Source organism: Artemia franciscana, chromosome 16, assembly GCF_032884065.1.
Source record: "Artemia franciscana chromosome 16, ASM3288406v1, whole genome shotgun sequence".
Classification (NCBI taxonomy): domain Eukaryota; kingdom Metazoa; phylum Arthropoda; class Branchiopoda; order Anostraca; family Artemiidae; genus Artemia; species Artemia franciscana.
The window spans coordinates 18,208,552-18,225,125 of NC_088878.1; the positions used below are offsets into that span (position 1 = coordinate 18,208,552).

General features: G+C 35.5%; 1 protein-coding gene across 1 annotated transcript in view; it reads left to right on the forward strand.

Annotated features, from left to right (window-relative positions):
* The window catches only part of LOC136037160 (SH2/SH3 adapter protein dreadlocks-like), a 55,148-nt gene that overhangs the window by 15,335 nt on the left and 23,239 nt on the right, over positions 1–16,574 (forward strand). The window contains exons 2-3 of the mRNA XM_065719695.1: positions 6,343–6,544; positions 15,930–16,082. Of these exons, the coding sequence (XP_065575767.1) occupies positions 6,351–6,544; positions 15,930–16,082 (347 nt within the window). The 5' untranslated portion in view covers positions 6,343–6,350. The remainder of the gene's footprint in view (positions 1–6,342; positions 6,545–15,929; positions 16,083–16,574) is intronic.

A 16,574-nucleotide genomic window follows, 5' to 3' on the forward strand; every position in this document is an offset into this window, starting at 1 on the left:
GCCCTTGGGCAATTTTGCTAGCCATATTTTGGATTTTTCCATTTTGGCAAGATTAGTCTTACTACATTCTCTATATGATTTAATGACATATTTAATCTTTGAATAAATAAATCTTTTGCGAAAATCAGAGAGTGTTTCTTGGGAATTAGCCCACTTTGAGCCCATAAGGCACTTAAGGATGAGCAACCTTCATATATATGAATTTTTCCCACAGTTGATTTGATTTTGCCAAGTCAGTCTTGGATCAAGGTATACTCCTATAAATTTAAATGCTGCAGCATATCCTATTTCCACATTATTAACGAATAATTTTGGTGGTATGATGGACTTTTTGTTATGGGATATGATTGTATTTGTTGTAGACGTGGGGATAGGTAGAGAAAATCCAGTAGAAAAGGCTGTTAAATCCTCTAGTGCTACGTTAATATTATTGGCAATAATATTTATATCTCTACCTGCTGACTAAAGAACTAAGTCGTCTGCAAATTCAAGCTTGGATTTTAAATCACTTCTGAACTGTAGCTCACTTAAAACTAACAAGAAAAGAAGCGGACTGAGTATGGACCCCTGTGGGAGCCCAACGTGCCATACTGAAATACTGGATAGCTCACTTTGCACCTGGACTTTGTTGCTTCTAACAGATAGATAATTGAAGAGGGACTTAATGACCCCATCCAGGAAATCTATCCATTTTGGAATTTGACAAATCAGATTCTTGCAAATGTCAAAAGCTGATTCAAAGTCAACAAAGACTGCTATCATATTGCTGCCATTAGAATTGTAAAAGGATGAGACTTTAAGGGATGTCTGTCTTGGACATATAAATTCAAGCTGACCACATCAGTCTCATTTGGGTACTCTCTTGGGGCTATTGGTGAATGTGGTATACCCTTTTTCATGAGGATTATCCACTCCCCCTCCTTTCCTTCTGGTTGATCTATCTTTTCTATAAAGATGGAATCCAGGTATAACTACTTTCCTGAGAATGTGTAAATTTGTTTCCTGGAGGCAAATAAGATGAATATTATGGAAGACATAAATTGCGAGTTATCATCACCTGTCACTGAGGGAGCATTGTCCCTCTGTAGTTTGTTTGTCTTTTTGGATGTCTTTTTTAAGAACAGAGGAATGATGACTTGAGAAGGCCTTTGTTCTTTGCCCTGTCTGGACTTGTTGTACTACTTTTTGAGAACTAGGAGAAAAGGCCACTTTGTTCCTAAGTTTTTTGTATTTGGTATTTGCTTGTCTCGTCAGTGTTATAATTGTTTTCCTTGTTAGAATAGCTTTAACTTGCTCTGATTGTCCAGGGGTTGAGATGAGGTGATTTAGGGTAAAAAATGTGCCCAACTTTTGGAATTTGGTACTATTCATCTGATCAGTAAATTCAAATATTGGGGCTGTGTCATTTCCCTGGGTCCAACTGTGTTATTCCTCGAACATCTATGTTATTGCTTTACGACTTATCTCATTACTCTTATTTCCAGCTTTTTGAGCACAATTTAAAAAGTTCAATATTGCTGTATTCTGCACAATTTGGGTGGAGATACCTCGTAAATGCTTTACAACAAATCTCATCACTCTTATTTCTAGCCTTTTGAGCACTATTCAAAAAGTTCAATATTGTTGTTTTCTGCACCTCTTTAATTTGGGTGGAGATACGTCGCTAGTGCTTTACAACTTATCTCATCACTCTTATTTCCAGCTTTTTGAGCACAATTTAAAAAGTTCAGTATTGCTCTATTCTGCACAATTTGGGTGGAGATACATCGTAAATGTTTTACAACAAATCTCATCACTCTTATTTCTAGCCTTTTGAGCACTATTCAAAAAGTTCAATATTGTTGTTTTCTGCACCTCTTTAATTTGTGTGGAGATACGTCGTTAGTGCTTTACAATTTATCTCGTCACTCTTATTTCCAGCTTTTTGAGCACAATTTAAAAAATTCAATATTGCTGTATTCTGCACAATTTGGGTGGAGATACCTCGTAAATGCTTTACAACAAATCTCATCACTCTTATTTCTAGCCTTTTGAGCACTATTCAAAAAGTTCAATATTGTTGTTTTCTGCACCTCTTTAATTTGGGTGGAGATACGTCGCTACTGCTTTACAACTTATCTCATCACTCTTATTTCCAGCTTTTTGAGCACAATTTAAAAGTTTGAATATCATATTCCAAACTCATTCCTCCATCATAGCTATCGCAGATAATATCTTGCCAACAAAAGATATTAGTAATATTGAATCATATTCAGCTATTAAGGTGTTAAAATTGTCTGTAGGGTGAAATTAGGTGAGTCTAACCCCTTATTGAGGCTATTGTTGTTCCCGCACCAAAGTAACCCAGCTCAAAGAGACCAAATTTACTCCAAGTTTCTGGTAAATCTGACACCCCTAGGTAAATCCTATGTATGCAGAGATAAAAATTATTTTACCCTAAGATGGGATAGAGGATCCCTCTATGTACAGAAAATCCATACAAAACAAAAAACTCTTGTTAATAGTTTGCATGTGCCACATTGAAACATAAGTTTTGTTGCTTTCCATGGGGTAACTCCGACAGCATCCGTCTTACCTGGTACATAGAGGAAGTCTCTGAGAAGGGTATTTTTTTTTCGAATTTTTTAATCATTGATTTCTCTAACTGTTGAATGTCAAAATTAGCAGTGGTAAACAATACTAGATACTTTAATTCACAGTCTAAGAAATTATTTTTGTTGTTAACGTATTCATTATCATGCTTCTTCATTATGAAGCATTTTGTACAATATTAAACACACAAAAAACTGTTTTTTTTTTTCAGCTGAAAGGAAGGAGCAACATTAAACCTTAATTTGAACAAAAGTTATTATGTATAATAAGTTTTTTTTTTTAAGTTCTAAAAAAACTTTCGTGTGAAGAGCGAAGGATTGAGAAGAGGGCAATTCCTTTTATAAACATAATTATTTCTTTTCGTTTTTTAATGTTACTCCTTATTTTCAGCTGGGAAAATCTTATTGGAAAAAATTGCATTCCTGATGATTTTTTAAACAATACTAGGGAATCTGGTTTTTCCTCCATGGAAAATTTCCTTCCCACTCAAAAATCCCTCCATATAAAGATCCTCCAACGCAGCCCTCTCCCCTTGACCAGAAAAACCCATGCCTCTGTGATCTTTCTTCTAGCAAAAAAAGCAAGACTTCACATTTATGAATATAGAAGCTGTATATAGGAACATCAAACTTGATGAATTGTATATCTTTAGAAAAAAACGTCAAAATTTGATTCTTTTGATGGATCTATTGGTATCAAAACTCTGTTTCTTCGAGTTGTGGTTACCATTGAGGTGCATCACTCTTTACATACAGTTTGTTACCACAACTGTTTAAATTCACTGGTAGGACGTTGATGTAATCAAGATCATCAATGATTAGTTTCTGTTTTTTGTTAATCCTATGTTGGAAGAAAAGATTTCTACCATTTTCTTTATAGCTAAAAACTGTGTCATCAAACTTTTGATCATTCATTTCCTTAGTTTTCATAGAAAGCCCAATAGTGCTGCCTAAGCAAAAAAGCAATTTGGGCACTATGTATTATTTTTTTTCTGACCAATGTACTTTGTATATAAGGAGCTGTCGTAAAACCTGCAAAAAGAGCTTATTCAATTAGAAATTTAAAGTTCTAGTTTCCTTTTTAAGAGTCTTAAAAACACACCTTAATTACATAAGGAGCGTTACATTAAAGATAGTTTTATAGGACTGTGTATGACCTGATAGCACCGTGAATTATAAATCCCTACATATATATGTATCCTTCTATATTTGAAATGTTGTCACCAGTGGATTGCTCTGTTGCCCTCTAATCTTTGATTCCTCTACTGCAGGATACCTTAAATAGTGCTTCCAAAACTGCAAGAGAATGTCTTCTTAATTCCCCTTTTATAGATGATGTTGTAGAGTTATGATGTATTCAAGAGATGATGGTTTGTTCCAGTAGTTTTTGACTATAAAAGGCTTCAATACCACCCGATACTCCTACGGTGTCAGTAACTCTGCCAAAGGCTGCCTAAAATTTTACAAGGAGCAAGTCCCAATATACATTCCATGATAATGCTAGACTGACAATCCAGAAAGCTTGCCAAATTCGATTGATAGTTAGGTCTAGTAAAGAACAAACTCTGGGGAATCAGGCAGCAGAGTCACTCAAATATGGCATCATACCAAATCTGACATCATATTGTATATGAAGATGCAATTTTCATAGAAAATTATTTTATTTATTTATTTTATGTTTTGTTACTTACAGAAGTACATAGAATTAAAAATTCTCATTCAAAGGAGCCCTTAAATAGCTCTCCTATAATATACCATTGCACTGCTAGCAGTGAAGAAGAAGAAAAAAAAGAGGATACATCAGTGTTACCCATGCAAAAAAGTGATTTTCCTTGTTGTTCAAGACGTGAGACTAAAAGTTTCCTGTATAATGTTTTCGGCTCTAGCAATTCCGATTTTTCAGTTTTGGTTTTGGCCCCAACTCCATTTTCGAGGGTTTTAAGGCTATCTCAGAATTTCAGAAAACATGTTTTTGCAATAAACTTACCTTATTGAAATATCAGGTTTTTTTTTATAAAGTATTTTAGATTTTAGGTTGGTACACGTTAAATTTTATTCTTTATTAGGTTGCAGCGATTGCCACAACCATGATCATGCTATATTTTGATTTGACTGGAGCAGTTAATAAGTAATGACTGCAAAATTCTGCTGTTTGAAATTGTTTTATTTTGTATCAAGTCATTCCAATGATTAGACTGCCTGTTCCAGCACTGAATCAGGACTTATCTTGGGTTTGCACCTAGTTTCCACGGATCACCTTATCTCCCTTCAATTGCTAAAATTGGAAATCATTGGACAATTGTAGCTTGAAAAATGGAATATGCCTACCTTTCTGCAAAGTAATAGAGAAGGAAAGGTTGGAGCAAGATTCATGCTCTCCCCCCCCCCATTCTGGAGTCATTTTTCATAGGTTATTCAATCATTTTGATTGAAATGGCTATGTAAATTTCTTGTCTGATGCTGTGGATGTACATGGGTGCAAGGGTAGAAAAGGTGTAGAAGGAGGGATGGTTTCCCTCACGTAACTTCTGAATCCTGGAAGATTGTTTGGAACTTTCATTTCATGCGTGCTCAAGCGTACTGTTTTTTTTCAGGCGTACGTTTACTCAGGAATGGTAACTTTTTTCGATTTACCTTAAAAGTAAAAGTTTACCAAAAGAAACATGAAAGTCTGAAAAACATTGAAAATGTTTTCTGATGGAAACGAAAACTGCACCGTTGGAATCACTATGGTCGAAAATCTAATACAAAGGAATTACAATTCCCCTTGATCAACAAGGAAAACCCCGTCTTTCCGTGTCTCCTTATTTTCCACTAGGGGTGGCCGGCTATCAGAGCATGATGTTGTGATCAGCCTTTCTATGTATAGGCTACCTTTTATGCTCTGCGGGCATAACTTACAACCCTTGCCCTGAGGGCTGTTGGGTTTGTCATCCTCAAAGACATAATTCCGGACCTTTCAATTACGTTGAACAAAATGGCTGTCTGAAAATTTTGATTGGATGTGTTTGGGGAAATGGTGGGCGTGTGAGGGGGGCTAGTTATCCTCCAATCATTTTTGACTATTATAAAGGACAGTAGCCCTTTCAATTTTCAATTGAATGAGCTCTTTTCGAAGTTTCTACGACAACAAATGGCCATCTCCAAACTTGTATCTGCATTTCGGGAAAAATATGAGAAGTGGGGGGGGGTATCCAAACTCCGATCACTCTGAATCTCAAAAAGAGCTCTAAAACTTCTGATTGGCAATCCAATAAACTCGGTTTCTTAAAATAGTGATTATCCGAAGTTTATACGATCGCCCTTTCTGTATAAACCTTAAATGCCCACTGGACATAGCTTACAGCTCTTGCCCTGAAGGCTGTGGGAAGGGTTGTCATTTCCAGAGACATAATTTCCGGATCTTTCCCCTACATTGAACAAGATGGCTATCTCAAAATTTTGATTGAATATGTTTGGGGAAATGGTGGGTGTGGGAGGGGGGTTAGTTGCCCTCCAATCACTTTTGACTAATAAAAAGAGCACTAGACCTTTCAATTTCCAATCGAATGAGCCCTTTTCGAAGTTTCTTCGACAACTCCTTCGATACGAAGTGTCCTGGTCTATAACAAAAATAGAATAATAATAATAATACATTGTGCCCACATCGCTCTTTACTTAGGCAGCGCTATTGTGTTGCGTATGATACTTGTGTTGACACATGATCTTTTGGCTTTTATTTATTTATTTTTTTATAAATTTTTTATTACAGGAAGAAGCATGGAAGAGAACTATGTCATAGCAAAATATGACTATATTGCTCAAGGTACACAGGAACTTGGATTAAAGAAAAATGAAAGACTGCTTTTACTTGATGATTCTAAACATTGGTGGAGGGTTCAAAATAGCAAAGGCCAATCTGGATATGTCCCCAGCAATTACGTTAAGAGAGAAAAACCCTCTATTTTTGACAGGTGAGCTCTTTTTAAAGTTGAAAAAGGTGTAATTCACAGGTCTTATTACTTGTGGTTTGAATTGAAAGAGTTGTTTGAATGGCATTTCTATGTAATAGACTTAAAACACTTTTATTGATTTTTGGGGGGTAAGTCGTTCAATAATATTTTAAAAAGCAAGGTGAAAACAAAATTCTCCTTGATTGGGTAGATTTGTTTACAAATATCAGGCTGAGACCTCCTCCCTTCCATTCAAATGCGGGTATAGCTGATAACCTGGTACAGGTATGTTGCTTAGCATACATCGGGATGGTCGAGGATACCCCCGTAAGATTGGCAAAACATTCACCCAGCCCACGTCAATAATAAAAGAAAAAAATACAAAAAAGAAAAGAAAACATGCCTTTCAAATTATTCAAAGCATAAAAAATAACACCACTTAAGTCCTGTGGTGGCGCAGTGGATTTGACCTTAGCTTGGTAATACGGGACCCAGAGATCGAATCACGCTGCAGGAATGCTCTGCAGGGCCGACGCAGGGACCTTAGTTGTCAAGAAGTGTCGTTAATTCTTAAATAACACCACTTAAAGAAAAAAGGAAAATTGGGCCCACCTTAAAAGATGAAATCAAAGAGGTGAAATGTGACTATAATTGTGAAAGAACCATTCAAAATTGAGTGGACATGAATTGGGTCCATTTCTACTGATGTATGGACAGGAAAGAGTCTCCTGGACTTAGATTATGCTACGGTGAGGTGCTAGTAGTTGTAGCCTGTCTATTGCTCTATTTTGGTGAAACAGACTAAGTGGTCTCGTCTTTGAATTAAGTAAAACAAAATCATGTTTTTCAATAATTGTTAGGAGCAACATTTAAAATTAAATGAATCGAAATTAATCTGACTATGATAGAGCTGCGTCCTCCTTAATCCTTGCTCTTTACACTAAAGTCTTATAAGTTCTTTAAATATAATTCTCAATCAGAATCACTGCTTTTGTGCTTGAGTAGCCTAGTCTTTTGTAAAGAATCTGGACAAAAAGTCAAACTTCAGTGTAAAGAACTAGGGTATAGAAAGGGGTGGCTCCGCCTCTCATATACAGATCCTAATCGTTTTAAGTTTTAATGTTGCTCTTTACTTTCACTTGAAAAAACTTACCTTTTTTCACTTAATTTCTGGCCGTTTTTCAAATCATGCCAGGAAATCCGCTTACTTTCATCCATGAATAACATGTTTCCTGGAAAATTCCACCCAGAAACTTTACTTCTCTTGGACAATCCCCCCACTGCTGAAAATTATCAAGAACAATTTCGGTATATTTCCAATAACAAATACTATTTGTGAATAATATTGGTAAATTATGTGATTTAGTGCCCTTTTCCCAGGGACTATGGAGGGTCATGTCATCGTCAAAAGCATACCTTTCAACTATGGTGAATCAAAAAGTTGTCTTAAAATTTTGTGTCTTTGAGCGAAAACTGGACGTGGGAGGGGGAATAAATACCCTCCAATTTTTTTACCAATCAAAAAGGACATAGAATTTTTTATTTCCATTGGAATGAGTTCTTTCCCGATCGTCTAAGATCATTAGGTAGATAGGATCACCCCTGGGAAATAAAACCAACAAATAAACATGCATTCGTGATCTTTCTTCTGGCAAAAATACAAAATTCTACGTTTGTGTAGAAAAGAGTTTGAATCTCCACAGTAGGCTTCTCTGATATGTTGAATCTGGTGATGTGATTTTCGTTAAGATCATTTGAATTTTGGAGATGTTTCTCCCCTTTTTTGAAAATCAGGCAGATTTTCTTAGGCTCATAGCTTTTGATGGGTAACATTAAACTTAATGAATTGCATTTATTTGGAATCAATATAAAAAACCAATTTGTTTGATGTATCTGTTGTTATCAAAGTCCTGTTTTTTACAGTTTCGGTTACTCTTGTGCTGAATTGCTCCTTACTTACAGTTCGTTACCACGAAATGTTTGATAGATTCAGGTACGCGGGGATGGCGTCACCTAAAGCCTGCAGACGCAGCCAATTATGGCGTTCGGAATTCTCAAACTGTGGTAGATGCATCATTTGTTGTATATTACTATTTGTTGTATTTTTATACCTTGTACAGAAAAAAATTCATTCATTGCAAAATTGCTTTCCTTTAAACCTTTTGGAGACCAATGCTAAAATTACACCACAGAGAAATATTTTGATGGTATATATAGACTATATATTTTTATATCATTTTTATGTGGTCCACAAGTCCAGAACGGGAAATATATGGCTATGGGCTCTAACTTCATCTCCTTCTTCTCAAATATGCCGACCAAAATAAGAGTTTATTAAGCTTGCCAATGAAAACCATTTGATCAAAGTTTTAAAGACTATGCTCGGATTTGTATCATGCTTTGCCACTTATTAATACTGCTTAAATGACCTTCCCTTGAGCTTTTACCAAAAAAGACCTAATCTATTACAAAAGATGTTGTAGTCACATCTGCAGATAGAAGGGACGTAGTTGGGAATCAGTATCTACCCCTCAGTTTGGTATGAAGCACTCCCGTCCGTGGAAAAAATCGGTGGCTAAATCTGCGCTATTTTCCTGTATCTCCCCCTTCTTGGGATTGATCCAGGGAGGACCCGGCTTCAAAAAACAAAAAGATAGTGGCTGCCAAATGCAGAACTGTTCTATACCAATCCTACAGGTTGAACCTGCAATTATGAGTTTTTTGCGCCTATTTACATTCAGAATTTAAAAAATGACTTATTTTTACCTCTTCTTTGATTAATGAAAGAAATGATTCCCTACGAGATCAATCCAAAGACTCCCTTCCTCTTGTGTAAAAATCTGTTGCACGAAAAAAGTTTTAGATTATTTTTACAATGACGGTGGTCAAACCATTCCAAACAGAAACAGATTCAACTTCAGGTTCATGTTCATTTGTTTTTCAATCATATTGAAAAATAAATTACAGCGAATGTCCGTTACAGTGAATGTCCGAAATCTGGTTAATGTCTACATTCACTGTATTCCTTTTTTTCTGCTTGGATGCAAGCTATGATGGTAAAAGTTAAAATTAGGTTATATTATGTAAGTTTAGGCTAGACTAGGTTAGTTTAGGTTAAATTTAATTATAAATATCAGAAATAGGTTAAAAACCTAAGCTAATCTAACCCACCCTAACCAAATTCAATCTGTTGCCATCAAATTTTGTATGAAATTGAAAAAGTTACTGGCAACGCTGACTAAATTCAAGGAGAAAAGCACATATTTGGATTTTTAATTAAACTCCGGCCACTGGCGTGAAAGAATTTAAACAATATATATGTTACCGTGAATATCCGAAATCTGGTTATTGTCGAAATTCACTGGTAAATGTCCAAAATTTCTTTTATGTGCTTGGATTCAATTAGCTTTGTGAACCAGCTTTTTCAGTCTTATGCAAGCTATGATGGTAAAAGTTAAAGTTAGGTTGGATTATGTAAGTTTAGGTTAGGTTAGAATAGGTTATTTTGGGTTAAATTTGATCTTAAATATCAGAAATGGGTTAAAAACCTAAGCTAATAAAGTCAGGCCACAGTCATGAAAGAACTTAAACAATATTTATATTACTGTGAATATCCGAAATCTGGTTAATGTCGAAATTCACTGGTAAATGTCCGGAATTTCTTTTATGTGCTTGGATTCAATTAGCTTTGTGAACCAGCTTTTTCAGTCTTATGCAAGCTATGATGGTAAAAGTTAAAGTTAGGTTGAATTATGTAAGTTTAGGTTAGATTAGAATAGGTTATTTTGGGTTAAATTTGATCTTAAGTATCAGAAATGGGTTAAAAACCTAAGCTAATAAAGTCAGGCCACAGTCATGAAAGAACTTAAACAATATTTATATTACTGTGAATATCCGAAATCTGGTTAATGTCGAAATTCACTGGTAAATGTCCAAAATTTCTTTTATGTGCTTGGATTCAATTAGCTTTGTGAACCAGCTTTTTCAGTCTTATGCAAGCTATGATGGTAAAAGTTAAAGTTAGGTTGGATTATGTAAGTTTAGGTTAGGTTAGAATAGGTTATTTTGGGTTAAATTTGATCTTAAATATCAGAAATGGGTTAAAAACCTAAGCTAATAAAGTCAGGCCACAGTCATGAAAGAACTTAAACAATATTTATGTTACTGTGAATATCCGAAATCTGGTTAATGTCGAAATTCGCCGGTAAATGTCCGGAATTCTTTTTTGTCTGCTTGGATTAAATTAGATTTAATAAACAGCTTTTTCAGTCTTATGCAAACTATGATGGTAAAAGTTAAAGTTAGGTTTGATTATGTAAGTTTAGGTTAGGTTGAATAGATTTTTCTTGGTTAAATTTAATCATAAATATCAGAAAGGGTTAAAAACCTAAGCTAATCTAACCCAGCTTAACTAAACCCAATCTATTATCATCAAACTTTGCATTAAAGTGAAAAGTTGACTGGCATCGCTGACTAAATCAAAGGAGAAAGATATATATTTGGATTTGTAATTAAAGTCAGGCCAAAGGCGTGAAAGAACTTAAACAATATATAATTATGTTACCGTGGATATCTGAAATCTGGTTAATGTCGAAATTCACCGGTGAATGTCTGAAATTCCTTTTTTTCTGCTTGGATGCAAGCTATGATGGTAAACGTTAAAGCTATGTTAGTTCAAGTTCTATTTATTTTCATAAAATAACAATAACAAAAACAATATCCCAAAGGGCTCAATGGCCCGTTATTTGGGAAACGGCATACAATAAATAAAGAATCATAAAAACTTGTCATAAACATACTAAACAACATCTAAATATAAATATGTAAGGAAAAGAAATCAACTCACCGGCAGTCCCCACGAAACAGCGACCCTCACATCACCCGATAATAAAATACAAATTAAAATTCACGCGTCATCGAGGATACAACACCAACAAAACAACAACCCAAAAAAAGGAAAAAAATAATAAATAAACCATAAGAAACATTTAATAAGAAGCCTTTAATAAGAAACTTTTCATCTGTCTCTTAAAGGAGCCAAGTGTTCGTGACTGCCGGATCTCAGCGGGAACCAAGTTCCAAGCACGTCCCACAGTCACAGCCAGGCCGAAGTCTGAACGAACCGAGGGACTAGCTGGAATCATCACATCCTCCCGGTTACGAACGATATATAAATTTACTTCCCTACTAGTTTAAGCAGTCCCGAAAAACAACATGGGAGATCTCCCTGGAAATATTGATATGCCAACGAAGATAGAGATAAAACATAAATATCTTTAATTTTGAGGAGGTCAAGAAGAGTGTGTGTAGCCGACTGGAGAATTCTTGCCGCTTTCTCATAAAGATTGTGAATAGGAGCAAGTACCGAGGGAAATGTGGACATCCACGCAGACGAAAAGTAACATATATAAGGGTAAATCAGAGAAAAGTATAAAAGACGGAGGATAGGGAAAGGGAATCAGAAAATTACGGTACAACTTAAATGCTTCTAACTTGGCCTTATTTGGTCTTTTTTTTTTATACTCCTTCCAAAGGTTCTGCTTCCTTTTTATTGATCTTAGGACTCCAGATGTTAACCATGGAGCTACAGTTGTTGATATTTTTGATCGAGGATTATTTAAAGGAGCTTTTAGACAATAAGACGTGAATTTTTCCTTAACAGTGTCATAAAACCGGCCGAATCTGTCATTATAATTGCCTAAACTAATATTTTCTGGTAGAGAAAAGTCCCATTTATATGTACCAAGATCTTCTTTCAGTCTATCCAGATCCACTGGTGAGCAGCAAAATCTCGGTTTATCCTGGGGGACTAATCTTTTTGGATTTTGGAGGACTTGAAACAGGGCTGAAACTGGCAAGTGGTTGAAAATGTCAGAAAGCAGTACTTCATTCCTAATGGAGTGTAGCGATGAAAAAATATTGTCAATTAATGTTGCTGACTGGTTTGAAATCCTTGTCGGTATGTTTATACAAGGAGCCAATCCGTACGAAATTAGTAAAGACAAGAGATTAGAAGCCTGCCTAGACGACGATTTCGTAAGGTCAAGGTTAAAGTCACCCATCAATATAACTTCATATTTTTCAGCAAGAACTTTCCTAAGAACGTCATCTAATGTTTCAAGAAATTCAGTCACAGATCCGCTTGGAGAACGATATACTTCGCCAATTATTACCCTTTTCTTAGCGTTAATTGGGATTTCAATAAAAAGTGACTCAAATATTTTTTCATTATTTATGCATAAATCATGTCTTAGTACAGCCTGAAAATTATTTTGGATGTAAAATCCGAGTCCACCTTTTTTGCCCATCTTACGGTTAAGAAAAATCGACATATAACCGGGGATATCCAAAAGTACCTGATTATTCTCATTCAAAAATGTTTCACAGAGACCGATAATTGCTGGGCACGAATCCCTACATAATAATTGAATATCGTCGAATAAAGAATTTAGGCCCTGAATGTTAAGATGCACAACCGGAAAAACATCGCCTCACCGAGCTCCGGAGCCCCAAAATCTCAGCTCCTCCCAAACACGCTATCAATAATATTCACAAAATTTTCATCAAAACTCGTATTGGGGGCTTTACCAACCGGATTATTTATAATTTCATTAAAATTAACTCTCTTAATTTCATTATCATTTAATCTCTTTAATGTTATGTTGGCGTTAATCCCCAACGGAGAATCAAAATTAAACGTAATTACTTACCAATACAGGTGATCGAGAGTCATGCTGTAGTCGCGTGAGCACCAGTGACATCAACTGCTTAACATTCCCAAGTAAAACGGCTAAGACACGAACTTGATTATTTTGATCTGAAACAAAAAAAAAATGACAAGTAAAATAGCACAGGAAGGTGTAAACACTGAGGGAAAAGAATGAAAAGTAAAAGGGAAAAATACAATAAGACAGACAACAATAAAGAACAGCACATCTTTTTGATATATAATATATAGAGTGGAAGCGAGCACTCGCTAATGATCATGTGTCAGAATCAAAATCAGTATTGGCCAAGGGGGAAACTAGGGTAAACGGGTCGTAGCATGCGTCATCAACCTTGATCCAGTTGGAACTAGGAGAATTTTTGGATTCTAGCCATAATCTAGTCCCTCTTTGAACCATTTTGGTGTGAAACACTTTATCGGAGGGAACTTTACAATTTACAATTAACGGAGGGTTAGGTTAGACTAGGTTAGTTTAGGCTAAATTTGATTATAAATATCAGAAATGGGTTTAAAACCTAAGCTAATCTAAACCACCCTAACCAAACCCAATCTGTTATCACCAAACTTTGCATTAAAGTAAAAAAGTTGACTGGCATCGCTGACTACATCCAAGGAGAAAAATATATATTCGTATTTGTAATTAATGTCAGGTCACAGTCATGAAAGAACTTAAGCAATATATGTGTTATCGTGAATATCTGAAATCTGGTTAATGTAGACATTCACCGGTGAATGTTCGAAATTCCTTTGTCTTCGCTTAGATTCAATTAGCTTTGCGAATCCGCTTTTTCAGTCTCATGCAAGCTATGATGGTAAAAGTTAAAGTTAGGTTGGACTATGTAAGTTTAGGTTAGGGTAGTTTAGATTAAATTTGATTATGAATATCATAAGTGGATTAAAACAGAAGCTAATCTAACCCACATTAACCAAACCCAATCTATTATCATCAAACTTTGCATTAAAGTGAAAAAGTTGACTGGCATCGCTGACTAAATCTAAGGAGAAAAATATATATTTGGACTTCTTATTAAAGTCAGGCCACAGGCGTGAAAGAACTTAAACAATATATAATTATGTTACCGTGAATATCTGAAATCTGGTTTATGTCGAAATTCACCGGTGAATGTCCAAAATTCTTTTTTTTTTTGCTTAGATTCAATTAGCTTTGCGAATCAGCTTTTTCAGTCTTATGCAAGCCATGATGGTAAAAGTTAAAGTTAGGTTGGATTGTGTAAGTTTAGGTTAGGTTACATTAGGTTAGACTAGGTTTTTAGGTTAAATTTAAATATAAATATCAGAAATGGGTTAAAAATCTAAGATAATCTAACCCACCCTAACCAAACTCAATCTTTCATCAAACTTTGTATTAAATTGAAAAAGTTGACCGGCAACGCTGACTAAATCCAAGGATAAAAATATATATTTGGATTTGTAATTAATATCAGGTCACAGTCGTGAAAGAACTTAAACAATAAATATATTGCTGTGAATATCCGAAATCTGGTTAATGTCGACATTCACCGATGAATGTCCGAATTTCTTTTTGCTTGGATTCAATTACCTTTGCGAGTCAGCTTTTTCAGTCTTATGCAAACTATGATGGCAAAAGTTAAACTTAGGTCGGATTATGTAAGTTTAGGTTAGGTTAGACTCGGTTAGTTTAGGTTAAAATTGATTATAAATATCAGAAATGGGTTAAAAAACTGATCTAACCTAACCTAATCAAACCTAATTTAACCTAACCCGTCATCATCAAACCTTGTATTAAATTGAATTAGTTGACTGGCAACGCTGACTAAATCCAAGAAAAAAAAAAAGATATTTCAGTCATTCACCAACTTGCGGACATTCACGGTAACATATACATAACATACTAGTATACCAATAACTGTCAGGGATACAAGAGCGTTGTGCAGGTATAAAACGACTAAAATAATAAATAACGAAATATATGGATAATCAAAGAAAAGAGAGAAAAAAAAATATTAATCACTCACCACGCCACAGCAGACATCACACTCGACGGTAAAATAAACAAACAAGCCCAATGAATGAATTTAGACGAGCTAATTTAAAAGACACAAACAATAAGAAGAAAGGATGAATTTCTCCAAAGAAGGAATGACACACAAAAGCCTGATGATGCCAATATATTTTTTGTTGTAAATAATATTATTCTATGTCCTTCTAGATCTTTAATGTAAAAGTAAAAGAAAACTCAATTTTAGTTTGTATGCTGGGGGGAGGGTATACTACTAATACTACTACTAACAATTCACCGCAGCACCAAGCCGCCTGAGGCCAGCTCAGCTACGCATGCTCCTCCTCCACCCTAATTTATTTAAAGCCTCCCTGTTAGCAACCTCCCAGGAATTTTCAATTTCCCTTAAATCTTTCTTTACGACATCCTTTCACCCTAACCGCGGTCGACCTTCTTTCCGTTTAGCCCGAGACTTTTGGCCGAAAAGGACTTACTTTGGTAACCTGTCATCCTTCATCCGCAGAACATCCCCTTGTCATGTTAACCCTTTTCTCATAGGGGATTAAAATAAAAAAAAACACATCATGTGACCTATGCGAAAAATGTGGGTCGCGATATTTCAGTAGGTGTAGACTCAAAGACCTCGCCACCCCAATCTTTACAAATATATCTAACTCAGTTGTGCTGTCGTTTTACAGCATCAAGAAAAAAGTGAAGAAAGCTCCAATAGGAAGTAGCAAGACTCTTCCGTCTGGTTCGCCTGTTCGTGAAACTGATTCACCTGGAATTAATCGACGAATGCCAGCTGAACCTATATTGCCATCAGATGCGCTTGGATGTGCTCTAGTCAGGTGAGTCTTCCGCTTATTTATAGCCTAAGATGTTGTTTCATAACTTTAGGGGGGTCATCTCAGGCCTGAGACTTTCAAAGAGTCTTCTATTTAGTAACTGATGGGTTCCAAGGAAATGTAGAAATAATTGCAAAAATAAATACGTGTATGATCAATCACTACCATATGAACTAATTAGGACCTACTGGTAAAACCAGTAACGCGACAAAATTATTCTTATTTTTAAATGTCATGTCTTGATTTTGGACCTATTGGGTATGGGGTTGTGATGCTGAAAAAGCATAGAAACCATGACCTAAGGTTTACTGTAAGATTGTGAAGTGTCTTCATTTGCCTTTTTCAAGCGCAATTGGCCTAGTGTCATCAGCTCTGATAACCAAGCTATGCATGTCTTATGGGGTCAAGGCCGTATCCAGTAAGGTTAGGGGGTTTGAATCCCCTCCTCCCCAAAATGATGGTCTGACTCGTAAGCACGTAACAAAGATGAATATA